The 19,026-nt window shown below is 40.2% G+C and overlaps 1 protein-coding gene across 4 annotated transcripts in view; it reads right to left on the bottom strand.

Annotated features, from left to right (window-relative positions):
* LOC117142830 (dystrophin) overlaps nucleotides 1-19,026 on the bottom strand; it is a 134,194-nt gene that overhangs the window by 112,321 nt on the left and 2,847 nt on the right. For 2 of the 4 annotated variants that reach the window (XR_004459576.1, XR_004459575.1), the window contains exons 2-8: nucleotides 18,159-18,505; nucleotides 5,583-5,737; nucleotides 1,932-5,396; nucleotides 1,548-1,862; nucleotides 1,179-1,484; nucleotides 521-1,023; nucleotides 160-247 (exon numbers count right to left, since the gene is read on the bottom strand). Coding sequence is in view for 2 of the 4 variants with exons in the window: in XM_033307055.1 (XP_033162946.1) it covers nucleotides 160-247; nucleotides 521-1,023; nucleotides 1,179-1,484; nucleotides 1,548-1,862; nucleotides 1,932-5,396; nucleotides 5,583-5,737 (4,832 nt within the window). In the remaining 2 variants the exon portion in view is untranslated. The remainder of the gene's footprint in view (nucleotides 1-159; nucleotides 248-520; nucleotides 1,024-1,178; nucleotides 1,485-1,547; nucleotides 1,863-1,931; nucleotides 5,397-5,582; nucleotides 5,738-18,158; nucleotides 18,506-19,026) is intronic. The other 2 variants (XM_033307055.1, XM_033307059.1) reach the window with 1 other exon arrangement.

The raw sequence follows: 19,026 nt of genomic DNA on the forward strand, positions 1-19,026 counted from the left end.
ACAAAAAAACGAGTGTAAGCAAAAAACTGAAACCCGATAACAAGCACAGAAAGAGGAAAGGATGGACCATATATTATGTACAGGTGGCAAGGACATTGTGGAAAGCGGAAAGGAAGCTTTTGCGTAATTAAGACGATTGGTTTGCTTGCTCCGACTCACCACGACAATTGCAATTACTTGCTGCTGCAATTTCTCAATTTCCGGATTCGAGGGCACATTTATCTCCTTCAGGTCGTGCTCCATTGCCCTGCAAAGGATTACAATTACTAAGTGAAGAAGTAGATTAGGGGTTTACAGCATCCTGAACATGAGAAGTCTTAATTAAGTTAATGTAGCATTAAGCTTCCTCACCTACATATAAATCTAGTTGGGATATTAAACGATAGAGAATCACCTAACTCAATAAGAATAAACGAATTTAGTAATCAAATTCGGATACACTGCCTGATAGATTCATTTAGCTAGAGATTAATTTGAAAAACGTAGTTTCTAATGCCTAATACTTTAGCTTGATTCGTACTTTAAAGTCTCCAGTGAAATGTTGTCCAGGTTCTGCAGGGTGGCCTTCATCTCGGTGAGCCGCTTGATTATGTCCGCACTGGTCAACTTGTGGTACGTGGCCTTCAAGCCATCGATCCTCTGACGGGTTTCCACCATACAGCTCTGGTCGCAGGATTTGCTATACTCATTATAGTGGTCCTCGCACCTTCGCAGCACATCCTCGAACTCCAGGAGTATGGAGTTCCTGTCATGGACCTCTTGCGGCGACTCAAAGCGCCGGATTAGGCTGTCCGCCGAATCGAAACACTCCTCTAATTGCCTCGCTAATCTGAGCAGGCTTTCCAGTAACGCCTTTGACTGGGTCACATTCTCTCCGAGGGCATTGTACAGGTGCTTCAGCGCATCAATCCGCTGACTAAGTTGTTTCGGCGATTTTGTGTACCTGTCCTCGCAAACCCTGCGACCGGTTTTAATAGTTCTCTCGATTTCCGCCTTTATCTCCGACAGAGTGCGATAAATTTGCTGGGAATTGTGAAAGAATGAAGAAAGTTTTGTGAAAAGCTACAAAAATATTTGGTTTAATTTATTTTAGCCAATTTAATGCTATTAAATAGCATTATCATGAATAAATGTTTGCTTTTTTTTTTTAACTATCCTTAAGAATATATTGTACCTACCAGACAGTTTTGGTATTGAGCCTGAACCGTGTTGGGTCCGGCGGATGCGACATCTAGTACCTGTGTGGATCGCTCCACGTTTCGAAGATCCGCATAGGCCCTATTCAAATGCGATTCGTAGGCAGGTTGGGGTGCGGTACACTTGCTCAGCTTGGCCTGGCAGTACTTGAACCGCACCTCCATCAGGTTAAGCTGCTCCTGGAGGCGATTGGCAGCTCCCACCTTGCCGTTCCTCGTGTGCTCGTCAATAAGTTCGCTGATCTCCGTAAAGTTTTTCTCATTGGCCACAAACTCGCGTGCCAAGCGCTATTCATGAATTACAAATTTCAATAAATGCTCAAAAGGCTACTCATGCTATTGAGAACCTACCTGGAAATCCTCCGGCTGATCTGCAAGGGTCACATCGTTCTCCAGATAATCGCTGAGTATGTCGTCCACACGGGTCAGCCACTTTTCGAACTGCACGATGCACTTCTCGGACTGCTCCGCCTCGCTGACCTTTTGCTCCAGGAGCTCGGTTCGCTTCTTGGCCTGCTGCTGGAGGTGTGTCCACCGCTGGACGGTTTCATCAATGTCGCGTCGTATGGAGTCGGCCATGAATTCGTTGTCAATTAGCTCGTTGCCAATTTCCTGAATCTTGTCCAGCCATTCCTCAGAGTGCGAGCGCAGAACGTTCTCCAGATCCTGAGGGAAAAGGTAATTAATGGGATTTTGAATGGAAAATGATAAAAGTGAGTGTGTCGACAAACTTACATCAAGCTCCTCCATGATCTCCTCTGCGTCGGCTGCATTCTCTGGTGTGTTGCGTATCTTGTTTTCCAACTTGTCCAGGTAACCCGTCTCGCTAACCATGAACTTCTTGAACTCCCCCAGCTGCGTTGATATATGCTCGAGAAGAGCTGTCTTCGCATAAACCAGCTCGGTGACCTCCGTCCATCTGGCATTGATGCGTGTGAATTGCTTTGCTAGCGATCCGTATCGGGACTCCCTGTCCTGGTCCTGAAGCTCATCCATTTGGAGGAGCAGCTCACCACCACGTTCGTTGAGATCCCTGAACTGTGTGGTTTCCCTTTCGCAGGTTTCTTTAAGAGTCTGAAAGCGACTCTTGCTCTGGAACAACTCGTTGGAGTTTACTATATCGCTAATTCCCGATTTGGGTGTATTACTCTCCAGATCAGTTAACCACTGATCGGTTTCCTTGAGCCTCAGCTGGATGAGATCAATCTGGGATTGCAGGACCGTCTGCTGTTGCTTCTTCTCCCGATGAACCTGTTCCACTTGATCGTACAACGTATTGAGAGCCCTAATCTGCGATTGTAGCGACTCCTTTTGGGCTGGCTCCGCCTCCTTGATCAGAATTTCGCTGAAATTTCGAGCGCTTATCACATCGATCTCCAGTTTTCGGAGATCTTGACTGCTACCACCATCACTTCCATTCAACTTGGAATCGGCTGCACTTCGCAGCATGGCTATAATGGCATTATACTCCGCAGCAAAGTGGTTTAGGTTTTCTATAGCTGTGGTTTGCTTAATTACGCGCTCATTTAGCTGTTCGGGAAGTCGGTTCCACGTGGTTTGTAGTTCTTCGCCAATCAGGTGTTTCGGTATATTATCATAGGTTAGCCGAAGGGACTCCATTTCGTCTACCAATTGGTTCAGCAAATGCTGTTGCTTCTGCATGACTTCCAGATTGGAAACGCGAACCTTTTGATTAGACACTTTGGTTACAAAATCTTGGACTTGTTTCAACTGCCTGGAAAGACTTTCGCCGCCTCTCTGTTGAATTAGGGCCTGCAGAGCCTGCTTCATGTCATGCCAACTGTCGTAGAACAGACCGAAGTCCTGCTTCCATTCTATTAGATTATCATCCAGCTCCTCGGTGGCTGTCTTGGCCTCTGAAATCTCCGATGACAGGGATTCCATGTGGCTCAAACGCTGTTCTAGTTCGTTGCCACTGGCTGAGCCAGCGTGTTGCTTATACCAATCTCTGGAATCAGCTAAAACTAATTTAAATCCTGTCAGACTATTGTAATACTTTTCCTTGGCCAACAGCGTACGGCTTTCGCTCTGTTGGCTTGATAGTTTTTGAGACAAGTTCGCATATCGTTGCTCCAGCTGCTTGATGTGTGTTTCCTCCAGGAGCAGGTTCCTCGACGGATCCTCCAGCTCACAGACTTCGTAGAGTTTCTTAAGTTCGGGTAAAGTACCGCAGCGTCGACTGTTTTCCGCCTGAAGTTCCTTGAGTAATTCACACTGTTGCCGAAGACTTTGCCTCTGCAACTGCTGTAGCTTTTGCTCCACTTCCTGGACATAGCCAAAGTGCTCCATGATGTTATTCTCGAGAGCATTGAAATTGTCAGCGTTTCTAAGCTTTCGCTTCTTGCTGGCCAAATCATGCTCGTCATCGTCTTCCTGAGAATCGTCTTCACCGAAGCGAATGATCATCTGGTAGTCCAACCATCCTTCTGGACGCACCACCCTGCTGTCATCATAGCTAGCTCGATCTCGTCCAAAGTTAAAGCCCTTCGTTTCGATTCGCACTGTTTGTACTTCAACAATCTGCTTTAAGGCATCTAAACGATCTTCGTAACTCTCTAATTGGATGAGCACCCGTTCGCCCTTGTCATCACCATCCTGCAATGTGGCAGCCACCATTTGTCGCAGATCTATCAGATATCTCTGCAGTTCCAACAGATCCTTGGCACAATAGTTTAGCTCATTGATACGCTGGGTAATGCCGCCCACATCTGTGACATCGCGACTCTCCATGAGCTTGAGATCCTGCTCGCGGGCATCCAGCCATCTGGAGATACATTTATACTGCTGTAGTTTCTCTTTTCGCAGATCACTCCACTTCACCACATGCGACCATCTCTCCCCCAAGGCACTCAAGCGATCTTCTAGATCATTAAAGTTGCCTGAGGTATCGTTTACAATGACCACCATGCTGCTCAGACTATCCACCAATTCCTGCTGCTCACTTAGATCTGCTTTCAGTTTTTGGGCTTCCAAAATTTGCTTTTCCGCTTCTTCTATGGTAGGTCCTATATCACTCATATGGGATATACGATCTTCGACACTGGTCAGAAACTGACGAAGCTGTTCGAGTTTTTGCTTCTGAAACTCGGCCAGTCTCATTAGGATTTTGGCTTGAACATCTAATGCTCGCAATCTCAAGGTTTCCCAACGTTCGTTGAGCAACACCATTTGTTGCCTCACTTCGTTTTGATCCTCCTGACTCAAACCAGCTCCAGCCTTCTGGGATTCGTTGATGAGGTTGCTACCCTCCTCCAGAGCTTCTCCCACATACTCCTGATGTTCGGTGAGCTTCAGCATGAAGCTTTCATTTTCGTGAAACTGCAGCTTGGCAGTCTGAAAATCCTGCGGATCCGGCAAGTTCTGTGAGAGCAGCTGTTCATCTTCCAGTAGGAGGGTGAGTACTGCCTCGAGAGCTGACTGATAGCCACTGATCTCCACACTTGCATTGGTTGCCGTACTCAAGGGACGCATGGAAAGGGTCTTCAGCTCCCCTGAAGATCTCTGCTCCATGCTACCAGCACTGTCTGAAGTATAAAGCCCCAAACTGGTTTGGTCATTGTCCAGTGGCACCTCATCCAAGTCTGTGATGCTGGTGCAGGGCACTCTTCCCGGATCCTGATCCTGTCCCTCATCCTGCTCCTGCTCCTGCTGCCTTGTCCTCATTGATTCCATGGCGTGGTAAAGGCACATCACATACATCTGTATTGACTTGTTATCTGGCTTGTGGGTGTGCACATCCTCGGCATCCAGCAGCTTTTCAATCTTAAAGTGCCTATGTGCTAAGTCAAAAGCCAAATGCAGTCTTTTCAGTGCATGTTGCTGCAAAGCCGCCTGTAGATTCAGCTCCTCCACATGAGCATCCAGGATCATGAGGAAGGCTCTTCCATCGGACCACGAACTGGAGAAATCATTCAGCTGCAGGCCATGAGCTTCCGTATACTGACGTGCCCAGGCCAATAGGGACTTCTCCACCCCGTTGCTCGAATGACTCTTGACTAGATGCTGGCCATTGAACTCCAGCGCTATAAGCCAAATGAGGCCTAGGGTCAACTTGGCATTGCCACCCACTATGTCATCGCTGGAGATGTTCACCAACTTGACACCATGCTGCTGGATCTCGGTAATCACCTTGTTCAGATTGTTGATGTGGTGCACCCGCATCCGACCCTTTTCGGGTTTCTAAAGGGATTAAAAGGAGGGCAACTCATGATTATGAACTGGCAAAAGCTGAGACGGATCAAAATGTACATTCAAATATCTATATATTTTACAATATGATGAAAATGGATTTTAGCTATACTTAGATCGCCAAAACACTCACTCCACCACTTCCTTAACCATTAATCACTAGAGTTATATACTGACCAGGTTGGTTTGAGTCAGCGTGCTCAGCAGGGCCAGCAATCGATGTCCGTCCCGCAGGTCCAAGAACAAATCCTTCACTGGTGTGCACTGGGTATCGATGAGATGTGAATTGATCCATTTTGTGAATGTTTTCTTCTGTATGTGCTGTCTTTCATCTGGAGCGCGAAAAAAATATAGAAAAAAATGCGGAGAAATGGTTAGATCCATTAGTGCCAAAATAGTTGCCAACTTTCTTTAGTTAACCTCGAGCCAAGTCGGCCGGCTTCAGTGCCAGATTGTAGGCCATCGCCGTCGCCATTGCCAGCGGTATCGCCAGACCCAACCCAAAAGAGTCTTTGGAACGCCAAGTCGGTATTCAGACTCGAGTCTTGTCTATCGCAAGGGCCCAACCCAAAAAACGCAACTCAGTGCAGCAGTCCAACTTTGCTAATGAACTGCAGCCAAACGTGCCAAATCACTCGCTCAAAATCAATTAGCGGAGACGTCGCTTGCAGTTTTCCAACTCGATCGCTGAGAGTCGAGAGTCAGTCGGCATTTAAGTGCGGAGTACACAGAAAAGAATCTTGAGGCTATTCTTGATTTACCCTTCAGCGCAGATATCTTGCAATTACGTTCCATAACTCCTTCAATGAGTGATTTTAATTTTTATAGGAATTATAATATAATTTAATATTAATTTCATCAAATAAATAGGTATTTCTCCACGTGCATGACTATGATATACCACCTTCTTGTGTGCGTCATTTGTCAGTTTTGTGCGAAACCGCAGAGCATTCTGGTCGAAAGCGATTTGCATCGCTCCTTGCAAGAAATCTCTGATTGATGGGCCGACTTGGGCAGACACAATTATATGAATTGGCAGCGGCTTGCGTGTAATTAGTGATCGATTTTTGTTCTTTTCGGCGGTGAGTAATTACTGCAATGCTGGACTTGATTTGACTGGCTTTTTCCACATTACACATATGCAAATTGACAGGGTAAGTGGCCTTTGGAAAAGTAGACAACTCACGGAATGCACAGAAAGCTCAACTATGTCACGCTCTGAACAACTTTCCGAGCAGATTACTGTAATTAACTTGTTCTAATCGGTTTTCGACGCGGTGATGAGGCAAAACTCAAAGTGTGTGGCGACTTAAGCTAATTACAACTTGCTACACATGTGTAACCCACTAGGCAGCGAGCTTCAAGTTCATAAAAATAGGTAAGTGGTCCCAAAATAATTTATCAAGTGTCTTGAATCTAATCTGTATCTATAGCAAATACCTTTTGCGTTATGTATCTTGTAAATTGTATCTAAATGTAACTTTTAATTTATAGCTACCATTATCCTGACTTATATAATTTATTGGGTAAACCAGTCCTGTTTATATTCAACTGCTAGCAACTTCAATTGCCAACTTAAACATCTCATTACCAATTCAAAGAGAAACACTCTCGCACAAACAGGGACATCCCATTTTGGAGGACATAACTCATCTCCTCTGATTCAGTGTGGCAAATAGGAATAGCAGGCCTGCGGCAAAGACACAAGGAGGCGCACTCAAGACATAGCCGCACCCGCTTTCAATGCGGAATTTAATTGCCATATAAATGAAGGACAGCTAGAGGAGCCAGTGGAGCCTCCTCCCCGAAGACTAATTGCCGAGCGGCACAAACGCAGCACACAGTATTGATCGATGTGGCGCAAGTCACGATGCTGCCGCTCAACCAGTTGGGGCAAACTGTTGCATGTGACCCACAAATGAGGCCAACTGTAAAATGGGCACCAAGGCGCAGGACCTAGCAAAACTGAGCCTACTTCGAATGGTCCTTGGCGCAATGCCGCACGTACGATTGCCGCCAGTCATTCAACAGAGATGGCGAATTCCCTGGGAACTATTCTCCAAGGGGCAACTTGTCCCCCGCACTAACCAATTTCGACTGCCACCCGCTGGTAATTAAATGAAATTTCATTAATTGAGCCTTACACTCTTTGCATTCATTAACTACACACTCTCTCAAGTGTCGGGGCTGGGCCAAAGCAAATTGAACTGCTACATTTGAAAATGCCTATGCTGAGATGACAGAGGCGTATCATAAATGGAAATTCCTAAATTAAATGCATAATAAATTAAACTATAAGATTCATATTAATGACACAAAAATACAATAGATTACCTGCTCAAATGTCTAAGAGTATGCAGTGGAAATGGACTACTTAAAGATATACTTTCTAACTAACAACTTTATAAAATGTGATGTTCAAGGTGAATGTGGTAGCATCCTTGATATAACTTATAACTAACCTTGAATATATGTCAATGCAAAATAAACAAATGTCTGTACATTCAAAATAATAATAATAGATATTTTGGTAAGATATTTGTTTAATTTCTTTGCTAACCCCTTTTTTGTGCGCCCCTGTTCTGTGGCAATTACGTATATTTTGCCTTGCCACATAGATAACTGCTGCATCATCAGCCTTGCACAGCAGCTTCATCGTAGCTATCAACATTTGCCAGCTCCCAACGGCAGCCACATTTTCAGTGTCAATTACTGCAATTTCTTTGGAGTCCCCCCATCGACTTCAAATTGGAAGTGCAGTTTTAGCATTTCTTTTTTTTGTTTACCCGGAAGTGTATTTCTGAATATGTGCTGATGACCATTCCATCTCATCCATAATCCCAATCCACCGACCAACAGTTGGTCCAGTGTCTGTTATTAGGCAGCATCGTTTTGTGTGCTGTTTGTGTTTTGCCAAAGTTGTTTGCAAATTGTTTTCCCCGGAAAAACTCTTTCGTAGCTGGCTAACCCAAAGTCTTCTCTACTGCTACTGTTGTTATTGTTGAGGCTTGTTATACCCTTACAAGGAGGTATACTCATTGCAGTAAGAAGCTTGCAGTAAATGAGGCATTCAGGACCATAAAAAATATAAATATATACTACCATATATACTATACCCTTTTGATCATAAATTATTCTTTTATTTTTAAATATATTAATACTGCAAGGGTATTTAAGCATCGGCTTGCCAAAGCTAGATTCATTTTTTGTTTTTTTATTGACTGTTCGCACTTTTTTCAATGGGAACCAAAACAATTCAACTAAATTCATTGGAAAAACATAAAGCAACTAAAAGTCAAATGATATTTATTACTTTTCTTTGTGAAAAGTTTAAAAAACTTTTGTTTCGACTTTATGAAGGGGAAATAATATGGCTCAAGTTGTGAAGAGTTAAATGAAATTTTGATTACTGGAAAGAGATGACTCTATATAATAATAAAAATTATTGCGTTTCTGCGTTTCTCATGAAACTGTGTTTTCTAATTATCTGCTTATTTGCACTTTTTGAAATTTCGCATAATTATATTGACAACTATTATACAACTCAGCAAAGTCAAATCAATAAAAGCATACAATTTATTTCTAATATTTATGACAAAAGGCAGCCGGCAATAACCTTGGAGTACAAAACAATCAACAAAATTTGCAATTCACATTTTTTGTCGATTTTTGTTTTAGGTTTTTTCCCCCATTATTTTCTATATCTATGTAGTTAAGTTTCGAGGCAAATTTATTGCAAATTGAAAAAGCAAGCAAAACAGAAATATTGTGTGCTGACTCGAATTCAATTCAATGGAATTGCGTTCAATGGATCAACTGTCTGAATGACGTACTGATGTCATTACAGTTTGTCTTTCTCTGCTCGTCTGGCACCACAAGCCCCGCCCACCTTTCGGTTGACACCCGCAAACGCCCACAAAGCTGCAAGGCTGCTCTTACAAACATTTATTGCCTTCAATTATAAAGCAATAAATTGATATTTTATAGCCTTTTGTTTGTGAGCCCCGTCGCGATATGTAAATCGAGAGGAGCCGAGCTAAATTGTTTGATGCCGTTAAGCAAAAAAAGTAAAAAAAATATCGATTGCCGGTCGATTTGTCTGTTACTCGATTTCTCGATTTTTGTTTCCCCTCACCACCTGTCATGATATAAAGTTAGATTATGGCATTATTCTTTCGGCAGCTCCATTGTGTGTTGAAATGCTTTTTTTAAATGCTATACGAAAGTTGCTACATGGAGTGTGAAAAGTTTGTTGAACAATTTCGTTGATTTATTGACAGTTCGTTGAAAGCCAGTTATTTGGGCGTGGAATATCAAGTGAAGTTCGCAATTTGGGGAGCGGTGTCTACGATAGACAAATTTATGAGCAATAAAGTTATTGGGCAGAAATCGAAAAATACACGATTGAATTAAAATGGCTATTTTAGGCTCATTTTTAAAATTTGTGGCGCTATTCAAAGATTATTGCTGTGGAGTTTTGTACTGCCTTTTAAATTAGTTGTTATATCAGTTAAATTATTGTTATATCAGCATAAAACAAATAATTAGGCAACTAAAACTTCCCTTTAGCTCATTTTTATTTACTTAATTAGGATTTATTTGTAATTCACCCCTTTGGTATCTTGCCCTGTGACAATCTATCTCATTGTAATCTTTTTTCGAATAATTCTTTATGGCATATTGGTATTATTCTGGCAAAGCGTGACCCGCATCGAATGCAATGAAAACAAAAATTATATATGTAAACACAGCGAACCGAAGTCGATGGGGAGTGGGTATTGGGAAGTAGACTGCCCCTCAACTTCTCGCGGTTTGTTTATTATTGGTAGCCCGTTTGGCTTGTGCCGCCATATGAGTGCCAGTGCCTCGATCCGATCCGATCCCTCATTTATTGTGGGTCAACAGACAGCACCAGCCACGCATCGGAGTGCACACACCAATGTGGCACTAACTATAGCGCCATTGAGCAAATATTTATTTGTTTTCCGACCATGTGGGTCGGGCTCAACTTGGACGAGGTGAAGGAACTCTATTACGCGTATATGGCCACGAAATTGATAAGCCACGCAATAGTTTCTACCTCTTATCAGTCTCCAAATGAGAGGAGCAGCACGTATGTACACATATACAAATACAAATATGTATGGACCCACAATACGTAACGCATTGGCTGGAAAATTAAGGGGCAAGCGTTCCGTTCGGCTGAACACGCAAATGGGTGGGATAGTACTTTCAAGTGGAATCTAAATGTACTTTCAGATCGGTATGTGATTTAAATATAAAGCTTGAAATAGCATAATATGATTTTAAAGGGTATTTATGTGGGATTAATAATTTTAATTATTTATCTAAATAGATAATTCTTCATCAGCATATTGCATAATTTTATTAATCTATATAAGTGATTCCTATGAAAGAAGTTTGTAAATTTAAGCATTTCATTTTAGTTCAAATATATGGTAAATTCTATAAGAATTTGGCTTTTCTTCTGGTTCAGTGCCTTCTATTTCCCAGCCAATCCCCGCACTCACCAAATTTTCTATAATCCCCCCACGGTTGGATGAACTTCTGCTGTTGTCATGACTGTATAATAGAAATTTAAATTTTAAGCTTTCTTTACGCGGCGAAGGGAGGCCAAAAAAAGTAATTGCTTGATTTTACAGGCCATATGGGAAATTGAGATAAGTCTAGAGTCTAAAATTCCATTCGCAGACTGAAGTTCCGTTGGCAGCCACCAATTTTCGATCAACTTGCCCGCTAGTTTGTATCTCAGGGATTGCGCTAAGTTCGATTACCGGCAACTTCTGTATAGCTGTGAACGTGACTTCTTACGACATTTCATTGCATGTGACATGCATTTCGATTGAAGGTTGGCTTCTTACTATACAGTGTGTAGAGCTTTTCGCTTAATTTTTTGAATTGGTTTTTATTTGGCGTTGGTTTTTTTTCTGCAAAACATATGTACATATTTTATTTTAACAGCTTTTGCGTCATTGTTATGTGCGCAAATTGAGTTTTGGCTGAATTGAAGGGAAACCAATTGGTAATTTCAAGTGCAAAATGTTTTATTCAATCGGTTGATTGGCAAACTTTTCCATACAAATAGTTCAGTAAATTGGAGAGAGTAGAATTACTTATTCTATTTTTTATACGGACCAAATTAAATGTCGTTGAATTCAAGAGAAAATATATTCCTATGATGCCTTGTCTTTAATATATTAAGTCATCATAAAAAGCGATTTAAATAAGACAAAATTAATACAAATACAGCACATTTCACTTTGAACCAATCACTAAATAACAAGTTTATCACATGGCGCTAATCATTTTATTTATTTATATATTTTACACCCCATCGACGGCCTGTTTACAGGTGCTTCAAACACTCACTCTAAAATTAAGACACAATTTAAGGCCTGAAACTCGAAATTAAATGCATCATTCGAGCAAACATTTGAACCACCTTTAGCCCGCATAAATTAGAATAGACCAAAGTGCATTTTCAATGGCCCAAAAAGACCGCAGTGAATATATATATATGAATGTATATGTGCATGTAAATGGTAGAGAGGAATGTCTGAGGCAGGGGAAAAGCCTCGGAAAACCAGTTTCCAGCAAGAAAATGCCGCTAGCAGACACCAGCATGTCCGACACTTTAAGAGCGAGTTTCTTTTCAAAAGCCTTTATCAATGTGGGAGACACAGCAACACGAAAAATAACAAAACCTGGCCATGTCTGCGATACCAACCAACATCACCCCCATTTCCCACTTGCAGTGTCCGCCTCCTCAACTTTTGTAGATGCTTTTTTTGTAGATACCGAACTGCAAGCGGAAGTTTTAATTCATTTTTGTTGTTCATATTATTTCGCTGTTCGAAGTTGTTTTTGTTTTGGCGCATTTCGGTCAACACTTCTATTTTTGCAACACTTCCGTCGGTTATAGCCGGATGGCCAAAATGTTTACGGGCGTTAATTACGCAAAGTTCAGATATTTAAATAATAAAGTATCTGCTGGCTACGATGGTGTCATGGTGCACATTAAACCAGTTTTCAAGGTAAACGGATTAAGTGTAGTGCAGCCTTAAAGCATTTCAAAGATACAATTTACTAATTTAACATAGATTATTATAATCATTTGTATATAAAAGGATTACAAAGTGACAGCGATTGGAATTTATTAATAGGTTAAAATTAAAAAGGTACAAAGATACAATTTACTAATTTAACATAGATTATAATAATCATATGTTTATAATAGGATTACAAAGTGACAGCGTTTAGAATTTATTAATAGGTCAAAATTAAAGAGCACTATTCGATTGTAAACACTTTCTAAAAACCCGATTTCCTATGAACTATATATTATAACCTTAATTTAATGGGATTAAGCTATATCACGTTTAATGCCACATCTGTCAAATCTGTTGAACATATTGAAAACAAATCGATTTTTCATTTTCCTATAGGCCTCATTTGCTACCCACTTGCACAACACTTTATCTATAAATATTTATGAAATTATTTAGTCATATCTTAGCCGAAAGGCCCACACTAAAATCGCTTAACGCCTTATTAAGTTTTCATTTTTTTTAGCTCACTTGCTCTTTAGCTGACTGCCCACTTTTGCGATTGTCTGTCTGTCTGTCTTTCTGACGGTGCTTGAAAATTGATTACAAAATCACTTAGCCGCCACCGGTTTGGCTGCCGTTCGCTGCTTAAATTTTACGCATTCATTAATGTTACGGATAATTGAATTTACTTATCGCGAAATTCATTCATTCATACATTAATTGCAAGTCAAGCAGCAACGACAAGGCTTGCATCGTCATCATCACCATCATCATCATCATCGCCAGTTTGGTTGACAAATTTCTCAATTCCCTGTGGTGATTATTGTTTAGAGCTTAAACTGGTTCTTAACTCGGCCTCAGTGCTTTGAAAATATTTACACCGTCATGGAAGAGAAGATTTGCTAATGGATTTAAAGATGTTTAAAGATGTATCTAAAGATGCATACTAACTTAGAAACCAATTACACGTATCTAAATACCTTTAGAGTTAAATAAAGTATACTAGATGCTAGATAGAAGTATGTAAGACATATAACAAAATGTTAGCTAAGTAACAGGTATCCGATATTCGAGGCACTCGACTACACCATTCTCTCTAGTTTTTTACCAAGCTTTTCTTAAAATTATGGATGTGTTTTCCTAACCTATTATTCAATTCCCCTTATAATCTTGTCACTCATAAATTGTCTTTGCTGACAGCGTACTAAAAAAAAGCATGGTGTCAAAAAGTCGGAACAGACCTATTTTAAATGATTAATGATTTGTTTTTTTACAAGTGCAAGTAAATTAATTGCCTACTTCTAAACGTTTAAATGTTTCTAAGTGCACACTTGCTTTAATTAATTATTAACCTAACTTTTGTAGGAACTGTCTGACAAAAAATCGCCCGAAATGTGGCGATGCTTTGGCCAAAAGTTTCCAAAAGAAGTCAAAGTATCTTTCTTTATTCCAAATTTAAAAGCACTTGTGCAGTCTTCCCATTTTGAAGTTCATTTACTTTTCAGTTTGTTGTTCTCCAAACAAATTAAATTCTTTCGACTGTATCGTATCAGCAGCAAGCGTTCGCCTTAGGGAACTTTTACTGTAATTTAAAATGGTTGCCGGTGCTCGTTGTACTTTACTTTACCTTACTTTACCTTACGGCTTATTTCTCCCAGGGCTTATTAAAGCCCACTTTACTTGAATGCCGGTTCAATTGCTTCGAGCACTTGATCCTGGCTCCTGCTTTTGCCTCTTTCCTGCCAGTTTCGCTACTTCAAACCGAGATGGCTTCGCTGTTATGTTTATGAACATTATGTGAGCCGAAGAGCCTGTGGCCTTTGGTCCCCGGCGTAATTGATAGGGGTATAAGTATCCGCATATACATACAAATACATATAATACTTATGTACATCTCTACTTTCCCCGCCCTTGAAAGCGTGAGAATTGGCAGCAATCGAGTCATGTGTTATTTATTTACTATATGTTGCGTTTGGCTAGTGGAAATTATTGGACACATAATGGCAGGCCGTATACCCGGAGTATCGTGTGGGAAATACGAATAGTTTGTAATTTATGTCAATTATGTGGGTCTGTTTGTTGTTCTTGTTCCTGGAGGCTTTTTAATTGGATTCCCTGACCGATGAAGCGCGATAGGCACTCGCTCACAATGTTTGTTTATCAGTTATGGACTTGGGGGTTTATTTATTTGCCATTGGATACACAATTCACGCATCCATCGAATAACATTTAAACAGAGATTCAGCTTCACTGAACGATGCCACACAATTTGCTCAAGTATTTCTTTCAAGAAAGTTGGTTTAAGAAGCTGAGATTAAAGACCAATAAAACAGTCGCAAATGCATTTGTCAAGCTTACTGAATTACTAAGTTAACTATACAAAACTTGTATAATTGTTTCTATTACAAACTTTAATAATTCTATTATTAGTATTGATCTATTGAAATAATATATTTGAACTTTAGATATATATTAATAATAAATTCCAAACAAAAATCTTGAATTAGCTTATATTTCCGGACTGTTTAGAGACTTACTTCTTGAATAAAATATTTAACAAATAAAATTTATTATTTATTCATATCTTTACTTCTTTACTTAAAATTCACATGCTGTCACAGTTCAATTTTTGAACTTGCTAATATATATTTATCAGTGGCGCCAAGTGACCTTATTCGTTATCAACACTTGACATTATTTGAATTGAATTCAATCAACTGGCCAACTGGCTGTCATATCCAGTGATAAGTTTCGATTATGCGGCAAGCATAAGATTCGCCACTGCCAGCGCCTTACAGTTGCGAAACGCACCGTCTGCTCAGGTGCACTCGAGGCAGACTGTTAAACACTAGACAAGCACCTCGAAAAACGACAAGTCGTCGCTGTAGACAAACAATGTGGGTATGTACGTATACGCAACTAAAAATAAACATGGCACAAACTGTCGACCGGCTTTAATCAATATTTTGCCATTGCTTACCCTAGTTGGCTGGCATTAACAATAACAATATAGAGTTCAGACGAACGTACGGTGGCTAATTAGAAAGTTTTCCCAACCAATAAGGTAAAAATCGAAAAGCAAATCAATGCAGAAACAAAAACGAAGAAAAGGCAGGGATTGATTGCGAGTGAAATGCTGGCCAACTTACTTGACCAAAAGTTGGGTATCCCCCCCTACCACCCCTTCATTCACCAGCTATTACCAACTTTTTTACACGCGGCTTAAACCCGTTGAGGCGTTAAAAATCATCGACTGCAACTGATCGTTTACCATTTTGACATATCAATGCATGCACACGCGTACTATATGCTGGATATATGTATATATATATATGTGTGTACATATCCAACTTGGCGCCCTTTCTCTTTTCATAAAATATATATCCAGCTATATGTGTACATCAGCGATTGTTTCCCCGATTCCGCCTCACTGGCACACGCAACATCGATCAATGATAAGACAGTTTGAGTTATGAATTGAATTTATTATTCGATTTTCAGTTTTCAGCGGGTGGGCAGTTGCCTGCGATCCAAGATCGCAGTGGGGCGTGGCTGCTATTTTGTGGGGCGTATAGATTGATTGCCTAAATAATAATTGAATGGGAAATTATTGGCGCTCTTTCGCGCAAGAGAACAGCTAGATCCATTTCAGATAGGCAGTCTCTATTTGAGGAATTTCAATTAGTTGAGTGGAGTTTTTATCGCGACTAATTGTTCTAATTATACTAATTATTTATACTTATTATTCAGAAGTTAAGTAGCTTGTAAGTGCAGAAAACGACAAATCTTCAATAAAAGGTAATAGATAATGGCAAGTTTGTTGAATTAGCCTTGAAAATTGCAAAACAACTTGTTCGTTCCCCTTTGAAACCCCCAAAACTCCCCCACAGATGCCACCTACCAGATAAACGCCTTTTTTCCCCGCAACTCAGCTACAAAATCCAATCAAGCAATAAACAAATGGAAACCCATTAGCCAAAAAAAAAAGAGCAAAATCGCAGGAATAACAAATTGCGAGCTGTAGTTGGAGTAATTTTTTACGGGCGTGCGCATTTTTGACTCCGTGTCCGTGTTACTTGGAAAGACCTGCTGCACTGGTGTTGGTGATGTGTGCTCCATATCCCACTAAGCTCAAATACAAAATACAAAAAAAACATAAAAACAAATCAAATAAAACCGACACATGTGGCCAAATGCAAATGCGCATTTTGTCGCATTCCAAGCCCAGCTGGTCGAGTGGATTTCGATCCGAACTGGCGGCTTTGCCGGTTTTAAGCCGCAGACAAACCAGCGACACTTATGGATACGCCTAATCCCATCCAAGCCCGAAATTGGAATGCGAAAACTGTTGAATACTTTACTTTTAATCTAAAAACGAAATAGAATACTTAGCAATTTCATTTGAAATCCTTGTTTGAGGTCAACAATCAACAAGAGATTGTTGAAATAGTTACAATTTATTTATAAAAATCGTTGTAATTCAACACATATTTTAAAACTCATATTATTAATATTTATAAGAAATACAATATACCCTCGGTATTTTCGCCGCCGGGTATCATGGAAACCCACACACATTAGATTTCTCGCACAAATTGGTGCGGTTCGGTATCTAAACCGAGTCTCAATTACACCCGTTCGCAGCCCGCTCCCCCGATTTTCCACCCCCCTCTCCCCGGCGGTTGGCTGCTCATTAGCTGAGCGCGGGTTACGCAGAGCATTCGGCGGTGGAGCGTTGGCAACCGCCGTCTACAGACCAGGCCACACCCTCTGCTCCCCACTCGCATTTTCCAGCTGTCCCCTCAGAACTCAGCCGACTTCTGCATTCGCCCGATCATTAAATGCTTAACCAAATGAGTTAAAGCGATGTATCTGTGGTTCTGAATGGGGTGTGTGCCATCACTTTGTTGTTCCAGCACACTGGGAGAAAAAATAGCTCAGTTCGATTTATATTAGGATTTTAGATTTAAGTCGCTGTGTTCTTGAGATACAATGTGTCTGAGCTAAAGCCTTGAAAACTTGAATCTTCTGACTAGCTAATTAATTAATTCTAAACGTATTTTTCATCTTCTTTACTTAACTTACTTTTTAATTATAATTTCTTTTATTTTTTGAGATGAGAACAATTTCTTTCAGTGATTGCATATGTTTCTGTGACTCCCAGCAACATGTGGTCGTCTGTTTGTCTCCGTTTTTAAGTCGCTCTTGCGAGCGAAGAAAGCATGGAAATTATTTCTGATATGTGAAATGGGGGCACGAGTTCTGAACCCTCGAAATAATTGCTCTTCCCCCAATGGGGTTAAAATTTGAGAAGGGGTGCACTTGGATCATCTGTGGAGTTTTCTGTAATTATCTCCGAACATGTGTGGGAATAAATGCATACAGAATACTTTTTAAACGACTTTTTTAAGCTACATAACTAACCGAGCAAAAACATTTATAGAATATTTACAAATAAACTTAAGAGAACACTTGTAAAATTTGAATAAATTATATACTTAACTATGTGTATAAATTGCTTTATTTATTATTCGATCCAATTGATCTTCCAAATAGGAAATATTACTTATCTTATAAAATTACTTCTCATTTGTATTTTATGTATTTTTACCACTTTATCTTTTGCCTTGAACTCAGTAAATATTTCCTTTATAAAAACCCATATAAAGATCTACAATCTTACCAATTAAAATTCCGGGTTCCATAGTCGTATAATCCTTGGTTCGCTTAATCCCAGTAGCGAATTGGTTTCGTTTTGATAAAATTTAAAATCACCAACATAAAAACCTATGCTTTTCAAGGTCGTATCGTATCGTATCGAATCACAAAATCGTTGAATCACATGGACACAATTTGGGTTATATATTTCGGTTTGATTGATATGAATGCTTCGTGGAATGACAACTGATATAGCCGCATTTCGTTTTTTTTTACCACTTTCGCACCATTTGGTTTTGTTTACCGCTTCGTTTCGTAATATTTCGCGTTAATTTCCAGAAATCGAAGGTGTGCCAAGAATTCTACAAAGACCTAAAATCACAATGGCAGAATGTCGAAAATTAAAGGTGACACCTGTGATGTTTGTTTTCTTATTAGACTTTGTGTTGACTTTCCCACCAAGAAACAAATATGTTTTGCGCATGCGCAACGGCAAAGAGAAAGAGCGAGAGAGAGAAGAAGTGAGCGGGAGTCAAGAAACTACCGTTAGGGTTTTCTCTGCTTTTAATGAGTTTTTGTGTTTGCCTGGCATTTGTAATTTTAACAAGCAGCGTTGTTTACCAATTTGATTGTTTTATTTACTTTTTTCCATTTTCTTTATCAATTTCTCAGTCTCTCTCTCTTTATATCTTTCTCCGCTCTCACGCTCATCAAAAAGCAAACACCGGTTAACGAGGAACGCTGGAAACGTCCGGAACAGGCGGCATTAAAAGCGAAAACCAGAAATGGAACGTGTGGCTAATGGAACAGACAACACTTTTGTTGTTGCTATCGTGGGTAATTTGTGAGTCAAAGAATCAAGAATGTGTGTATGTGTGTGTTTGTTGGAAAAA

This window comes from Drosophila mauritiana, chromosome 3R (genome assembly GCF_004382145.1).
Source record: "Drosophila mauritiana strain mau12 chromosome 3R, ASM438214v1, whole genome shotgun sequence".
Lineage (NCBI taxonomy): Eukaryota > Metazoa > Arthropoda > Insecta > Diptera > Drosophilidae > Drosophila > Drosophila mauritiana.